This window comes from Austrofundulus limnaeus, unplaced genomic scaffold, assembly GCF_001266775.1.
Source record: "Austrofundulus limnaeus strain Quisiro unplaced genomic scaffold, Austrofundulus_limnaeus-1.0 Scaffold50, whole genome shotgun sequence".
Lineage (NCBI taxonomy): Eukaryota > Metazoa > Chordata > Actinopteri > Cyprinodontiformes > Rivulidae > Austrofundulus > Austrofundulus limnaeus.
The window spans coordinates 1,632,222-1,640,996 of NW_013952452.1; the positions used below are offsets into that span (position 1 = coordinate 1,632,222).

The following is an 8,775-nucleotide window of genomic DNA, read 5'->3' on the forward strand; positions in this document are numbered from 1 at the left end:
GGTCCGGACCAAACAACTGGACCAAAGGACTTTCCTGGTCTGAATACACCCTTAGAGACTCAGAAATGATTTAAAGATGTTATGCTGATGAAAACAGACATCTAGTGGTCAACTGGAGCAACTACATGGAAAACTTTACCATGCTCTTATTTTGAAGTGAAAATAGTTTCCTGTACTCCGTGCTTTCGTTTCCCGTCACAAATCAAATCCGTCATGTACCCAGAATKCATCGCTTCAGTTTTCAAAGAAACAGTTTTAAAATTTCTTTATTGATGCTTCTTTAATGAAAAATCTACAACAAACAAAAGAAAAAGACAAAGAATCAGCTGAACTAGCAATCCTCAACAACTTTTTAATTTTTACACCAGGAGCCAAAGGTCTGTTTCAGGAAGTCACATCCCCAGCAGTTGGAGCTTGTAGGATTAAGCTGTACAACGGTTCATACACTGCTAGTTGGCAGTGTTGTGCATATATTGTACACGAATTTTTGCCAGCTAGTAAGTGTCAAATTCAACTTGTGTTTTAAAATTAGCTTCCGCTAGTTTTTCTATGGCATAAGTGCTTTTCAAGTTGCGGACCTAAATATTTTCATAAGCGCTTTAGAAATTGCGGAGCTAATTTTTGGATTAGCGCTGCCCACCACTGATTGCATCTTTAAAGCTATGTCCACAACCCACTATGTGTTATGGATGAACACAGGTCCCAGGGATCGATAGACTGACTTGCAGACCTGGTGATCATCGACAGAAAGTGTGAAATGTGTATTTAAAGTCCATGTCAAGTACATGGCGCATGCCTGAATGACTCAAAGAATGGAAAAAAAACTTGGGTTGTTGGCTCATGGAACACACGTAAAGTGAGATGTCAGTGCACCTGAGTAAAATTTAGTCCATCTGCACAAGGCCTCACTAACCAAATTCTCCAGAAGGGGATTTTATTGTCTTCTGAAGTGAATTTAAAAAGCGTGCAAACACATTTTCACACACATATAAAAGTTGATGAGTATTGTAGCCCAGTAAGCATTTATCTACACAAAAACACACATGCAGATCCACGTCATATAATAAGATTCAGTATTTTATTCCTACCTTGGGTCCTTTTGAATCGAGTCAATGGAAGGTGAACGCTGCAGGGTCCCTTCAGGAGGCAGGGCTGGTCCAGACTTGCTGTAGGGAGATTCCACCACCGAGGGGCAGTACTGCAGGGTGCGGTACGGGTCCGCCACATAAGGATCGGACCCGTATACGTCTCCGCTTGAAGTGTACCCGGGTCCCACTGTGGCGTAGTTATTGGTTCCGCCACGGCCGTAGCCTCCCGTTCCTGTGCCGTGACTTCCTGTGCGCTGCAAAGAGGTGGAGTCGACACCGGGGGAGGAAGGTGCTAGGACAGGGAAGTAGGGACAAAGGACATAACTTAGGTCATGGACCTGGTTATGGACACGCAAGATCAGGTCTACAGAGAAGAGGAGGAGAGGAAAGGAAAGGAAAGGCGAAGAGGCAGGCACAGAGATGAACAGGTTATGAAAAATAACCTCATATGGACTGAGGAACATTTAAAATGGAGTTTGGACTATAATCCACCATCAGATGTCTTGACATTTCAACAACATATTGATGATATTTTGCTGTAAAAAGTATTTGTTAAGTTCCATAAGATTTCCCCAACAAAGTGAAGTGCAATAAAACATTTGTTTCATCGTTTAAATGACTCATCAGCCTGTTGTCACGAGGCAATAAAAATTATGACATTACCCAGAGTTTTTTTTTTTTTTTTTTTTTTTGTGGAGTGCTTCTACATTTCCCTTTGGAGCTATTTTAACATCAAATGGAAGTCAGTTTGGGGATGTGAGCAGCTTGCACAGGCGTGTAAGCCGTACCCCTCGCCTCTCTGATGGATTGACGACATATAAAGATGCTAATGTGAGACTAAAGGCCTCTCTGGCTGGTAAAACAGTGAGCCAGAACGTGTGAAGTGGGGATACAGCCCATCCGTCACTGTGACCAAGTTATACGTGGACCTAAATCCTCACATGTAAAACCGCTATAAACCCGTTCGACAGGATCCAAGTGATAACTCACAGCCCTGGGATCAATAGGCGGCCACGTGATTAACACTTGAACACAGACCAATGGGTCTCCTCTTACAAACAGGATGGACCTTTAAAGCAAGTCTTCTTGAGAAACTACACACACTCTCAACAAACGCAAACACGAGAGGAAGAGGAGTTTTTAAAATGGGAAAGGACTGTGGGTTGAGTGCATGTAGGCGTGCCCCAAGGTTGAGCGTCTCATCATTATGTGACCGACACACTTGCTCTTTAGAGCTGTCTTGAGAGCTGGCATTTACTTGACCTTCACAGCGCTCTTATCACTCTCTTTTTCACCTTTCCCTCTCTTACACACACTCACATAGACATCTGACCTCACTCATCTATACGATACATGAGGACACTCCCCCTTATGGAAATTCTTATCTTTTCCAGACATGAAGCTTTTTGGATGATTTAGGTATTTTGGCTTAAATTCGTAGCTGACATTTTAAATCTGATTGACAAAAATTAGAGAGGATAAAAAAGGTTTTTAGGCCTGGTATTCCTTGAAGGACCTCACATCATTCGCTACATTCATATCAGTTTGATGATGAAAAGAGAACAAATTCTAACAATTTTGGCCAAACTTTGTAAATGGCGTTATGCACAATTTCATGAATTAGTTGTTTGGATGAGTCCCAGCTACTACCACACCAAATTCTGACCCAATGGGGACCTACGCTCAGGCTATTTTTTTAGAACGAGTCACRTGACTATGTCCGCTGGATACTGATGGGCGTACAAACTCTTGTACCCGCTCCGTTTAGCTGTGTTTACACTTAAATACATTTGGGATATCCCTAACCGGTAAAATTACCAACATTTTTCAACAATTCGTCTCACTTTGCAAGTCTGTCGTAGACCACGACCCTTGAGCCAATCTTTCAAATGAACTTTCCAGTGATTCCTGAAGTCGGATATGTCAAATATTTGCTCTAAAAATGTCTTTATCTGTTATGGTATCAACACCGAATCTCTGCAGAATCCACCACAATTTTCTGGTCATTTGCGAGTGTGGCAGAAGCAAATAATATAGCAATATAACTTTTGCTGGGTTGCAGTCACGTGACCAGGATGATGCCTGAAACTCAGATGGGGGGGGGGGGCAGGAAGTGATTTTTGCTCCTGTTCAAAACAAAGCAAAATGGATCACGGCGAGTACACTAATGCCCAATATGGAATGGTGCAGATGAGATATTGTGAAAAAATATGCGTACATTTAGGATAAGAAAAAAGACTTGTCTTGTAATCGGGAGGATTTACCCAATGTCGAGGCGAATGGCAAACTATCAGGTGCTGCAGACTTCGTATTATATGACRAGCCATATGAAAGCTTTCAAAAGCCTCGAAGCTACAATTATTTTGTTTAAGGTTGGGTCAAACATTTAGGATCAAAGGAGCTTTAAGTGGCTGTCAACTTGTTTCTGCCAGGRTAAGTAGGAAGTTGTGCTATTTTAAGTAATTATCCCATTATAACAATGCTATCGCTATCGCTAACACTAAAGACAAGTTAACCTGTAATTTCTATGTGCTTGGATCTACTTGTAAATAATTGATGTAGCCAAAATCAAGCAACAGTCCAATAAAATATCTGAAAATACGATTTAACAATACGATCTTTACCTGTTAGAAAGTGGTCACGGCAAACTCTAGCATTGTTTGTTTCTGCACCTCCTAGTTTCAGKCAAACATTGTTGATCCACCTTTTTTCTGTATGCTTTTTAAAACTTACTCCCTTGTGACAATACTTTCAGAACAGAAAAAAAAAAAAACATATCTTTCTCCTGAGCAGAGCGGTTGCAACAACCATACAAGGCACATAATTTAGGCATTTTGACTTTGAATCAGCAGAAAGAAACAGGGCTGCATTTACTTCCTGCCCCCCGTCTGCATTTCATGATGTCGATACATCATCTGCAACCCGGCAATACCTGCAAAGAGTTGAGTTGATTAGAAAAGTTAATCAGGTGTAGATGTTCCCCAAATTATTAGTTTTTGAGTTTCAATAAACTTTGTTCAGTGATTTTTAAGATTTGTTGCTAACAGACAAAGTTGAATCTTACAGTTATTGGAAAAGTTTAAACACAAAAACATCTGAGACATAAAGAACAGAGAAAAAATAGTAAAAACCCAACAGAAGAAGGGAGGAAAGAGGAAGGTAATGGAGCAGAGTTACTCCCATCAGAAGCGAATCTCTGACTTCTCTATACTCTTTAAATAGTGTCAGCGGTGAGTCTGTCCTTCTCAACGTCTCATTAGTAGCAGGGGCTTTAGGCTAACTCTACCAGTTTCAGTGTGCAGTCACTGAGAGACATGACACCCAAATTGGACAAAGCCTTGAGCGAAATATAGGGTGAAGGAAGAGCAAAAGGAGGAAAAACATGGGAAAAAGTGAACCGTCATTTTATTTTCTTTTTACGTTGGCTTGTGCTGTAACCAGTGATAATGAATATTTTTGGCTACAAGCTGAAAAAGGGGAGGAGGAAAATAATGGGGAAGATGTGGAGAGACTGCAAGGGCCTGGAATGAGACATCTCCAAACCTTTGTTTGAATTTACTTTTAGACCTTTTATCGGTTTTATTTTAATTTCACATGATGTCATTTATCTATCCTGTTTATACTCTTCTGTTTCCACTTCACTTAGTGATTTAATACATTTCTCTTATTTTTTTACTTTTAAAAATTGGTGTATCACAGCATCAGACAAAGATATGTTCTGACAAATGACAAGACTTTTACGGTACTTTATATTCCTCACTCTGCTGCTGTCTTTAGTCACTCTCCTCTACATGTTTGTTGTAATTATTTGTATCAATAATGTGTTTTCTTTGACTCTTCCAGAAATGCTCTAAAACTCTGTGTCATTTTTAGCAATTATGCTTAAACCTACATATATGACATTGTAAATTATTTATTCAGGTCAAAGTTAACTAAAGACAATAAGAGAGTTGCATCTGTCTACTTCAACAGTTAATTTCTATCGTGTTTGAGCAAATGATGTCATTTTATCGGGGAGTTATTTTGACTGGTCAAATTATTGTGGGGGTCATAACCCCCCTAACCCCTCCCCCTTGCAAATTACGCCTATGCTCTGAGACGACATTTGTTGTGACTTGGCACTATATAAATGAATTGAATTCTATATATTTTCATCAGGTAACATTTTTAGACAATGCATGTTGTACACGTACATTTGTATGCTGATGATATTCAATTATATTTCTCCAGTCTAAGGTAGCAGACTTTCTAATGTATGTTTCTGACCTCATTCAGGACAAAGATTGTGTGTTTTGGACCTGAGCATCTTGAAGGTATTATTTCACCCTCAGTACTAACGTACGGAAACATGCTGTTAGTCTTGATCTGTCTTTTAGGWGAAACTTATGTCTTATTTTGTGTTTGGACTTTTGGGGATATTATTTTCACTTTGTTTATAAGTATCCAGTGTAGTAAGACTTTTTTTTTGTTAGAATGAGGGATTGCATCTATAATAAATTGAACTCACTCTGCTGCTTTGAGAGCTATTGAACATATAATATGTGCTTTGTGTGTATACCGACAGACACAAACAGTGCTCCGACACCCAACGCTCTGGCAGTGTGAAATTGTGTTTGAGAATAAATATAAAAGGCAGGTCTGTCTTTGTATTCCCTCGCATGGGCATAGAGTAAACAAATCCTGGCTGCGCTCCTGCTGGCAGATTAGCAACGGAAAGGGAAACTCTATTAGTCATTTGACACAGTGATACCTCTGCAATTAGCCAGTCAGCTGAAGGGCTGCCTCGCTTAGAACAGGGCAGACTTTTTTTTTCTTTTTCTATAGCATGCTGCAACTGGGGAGCTCTTGGAGAAAGTAGAAGAGATGGAGGGAGGGAGGACAAAAAGATGAATAATAAATAAAAAAACAAATAGGGGATCAAGCCAATCCCAAAGGCTTTTCTTGTCTTCTCTTTCTTTCATCTCTGCTTCCATTTCTTTCAGTCACACTCTATCTCTGTCTTTCCTCCACCACTTCCATCGTGTCCCCTTTTATCTTTACCTCCACACAGCTCTTTGGAAACCTCCCTCATTTGCTTTGTCTTTCATCCTCCCTCTATCACAAATTCATTTCATCTTCTCCTCTCCCTGCCTTTTCTTTTCTTTTCTTTTCTTGTATTTTCTTCCCCCTGTCTGACGCTTGTTCTCCCCCTTCCTGTTGTGGTTGTAGTAGACTGTGTGATCTGAGCTGAGGACATGTCCTTCCTCTCGACACGCTTCAGAGCTCAGCACGATTACACAAAACCTCTCAGTACAGTTTATGCCTTTCTCACAAAACACTCACAGCAACACTGGAGCGCACAAACGTGTGCTTCGCATGTAAGTGATTGACACGTTTCGAATACGTGCATCTTATTTTTGTTGCTTTGAGATCATTTAACATGTGCACACAGAGCCTCTCTAGAGTAGCCACTGATGAAGTGCACTTGCCAAGACTAACACAAACACACACACACAGTTCCCGCACACTGTTTGAATGTGTAGGAGATTAGTTTTTCCCTCTGTTTATCCCTGGGAGAGCCTTCGGGCCAACACGAGGCTCTCAGTGTTCCTGAGCTGGAAGCACTGGAGGATCCACGTGCACTAACATGTGCACAGGCAGAAATACCCTGCCTTGCACTTTTAGTAACAYTTGTAAGATCTTTCTGAAAGATGTGGGACACTTGTTTTCATGAGAGAAGGTGCCACGGGTTTCCCAGCGTATACTGCTCGGCCACAGCAGGGGGGCTGGAAGCCAGGGGAGCTGCCAAATGCTCCTGATGTGGAGAGACAACGGTAAAGGTCCCAGAACGTGATTTACTTTTTTTTCCAATAAAAGTTTATTCTAAYCTGTGTCAGGTGACTGAATACAAATTAGTCTTGAGCGTTTGGGCACGTTTCTGTCTGGGCAGACCTTAGACATGGTTATAGTCTTTTGAGCAAAACTAATTTTATTTAGGGTGACTGTGATTGGTGGAGTTCCAGTAAAAGGTAAAGGAGTTATTTAATGATAAAGCACTGTTTATATTATATAACGCAATAATTGTTCCACTTTGATTTATTGTGTTGAAATTTGGGGTAAGGCATGTAAAACATTTACAAATTCTATTCTTATTCTGCAAAAAAAGAGCTATAAGAATTGTTATGAGAAAATGTTATAATCACTCATCTAATGTATTGTTTCAGCAACGGAAATTACTAAAATTTTATGAGTTGGTTGATTATAAGATTTTGTTGATTATGTATAGAACTCATAAATGTGTATTGCCTTTGAATATTCAATCAAATTTTGTTAAGAGGGAAAGTTGTTATAATTTGAAAGGATTTGAAATGTTTATAAAACCTAAAATTTGAACAAACTTGAAGGAAAGATGTAATTCAGTTCAAGGAATAAGATTGTGGAATAACTTGGACAGCAATTATAAAAATGCTGAATCGATTATTGTATTTGGTAAAATGATAAAAGTTAAATTGTTGAAAAAATATGAAGCTGATGTTTGAGGGGTTAATCAAATTTTCTTTTGTTATGCTGATGAGGGTGTAAAATTATATACAGTATGTGCATGTGTATATGTACTGTATGTATCTATTTGTATAAATATGTATATATGAATGTGTGTATGTGTACATGTATAAATGTGTATATACAATATTTTTATTTTTATTATATTCTGTTTTTGTTAAATAGGCGCAGATGTAAGATTTTTTTCTTCTTCTGCTTCCTTTCATTTTAAGAGATTTGTGTTTCTTTTTTGTTGTATTGAAATTTTTGTTTTCAATCAAAATGAAGAAACTATTAAACAATAAACAGCAACAGTAAAACTCCACCCAATTTAAAGGTGAATCACAAAAGTTCAGACAAGTCAAATAAAATTAAACCCTTGATTCTCCGACCATCATTATCTATTTATAGGATGACATCAATCAGCCATTTCATAATAAATGTCCAACAAAATACGTCTGACCAGTTAGGGCAGGGGGAACGGTACAGGTGTGCTGCGATGGTATTTAGGATTGATGAGGCCTCAACAAAAACTCCCAATAATGCCCATTTAAACCACAACATCTGATTTTTTTTACTAAGTGCAGTTATCCATATGTTATAATTTATCTGCGTAAAAACCGACTGCTACAGAATTTCCCTTTGATATTTCAAAACTACGTTTAATTTCTGACTTTTTCCGCGGTGCTTCTCGTCTCCAACCTTAATTAAACCGAGATTACACGGCGACTTTTAATAGAGAGTTGGCTGCAGTATGACAGTGTGGGAATTTAACAAGTTCAGCTGTTTTCAAAACAGTAAAAATCACATTAGAAGCGTGTGCAAAGTCCCACCTCTGTCTTTATCGGTGCTCAAAAGACAGCAGGTTCATTAACGGAGCAGTTAGATCAGAGGCCAGGCAGAAATTGATCCCAGCAAAACAAACCTAATCTAACCTGGCGACGCGAAGAGCCTGGTGAGGGACGCATTAAAGTCGCCGGGGAGAGGTTCGAGCCAAATTACTCTAAGAATGCTGCAGTGGGTGTATCGAAGACTCRTTTCAGAATACTGGCCAATTTAATGACAAAACTTGTGACGACTGCTACAAAAACTTCACATACAGCGGGTAAAATAAGTATTGAACATGTCACCATTTTTCTCAGTAAATATATTACTAGAGGAGCTAATG

At 39.2% G+C, this 8,775-nt stretch overlaps 1 protein-coding gene across 1 annotated transcript in view; it reads right to left on the reverse strand.

The window, feature by feature from the left end:
• The window catches only part of ctnnd2a (catenin (cadherin-associated protein), delta 2a), a gene marked incomplete at its 5' end in the record, with an annotated part of 234,924 nt that overhangs the window by 154,379 nt on the left and 71,770 nt on the right, over nt 1-8,775 (reverse strand). Inside the window, 1 exon segment of the mRNA XM_014008486.1 lies at nt 1,089-1,452. Coding sequence (XP_013863940.1) covers nt 1,089-1,452 — 364 coding nt within the window.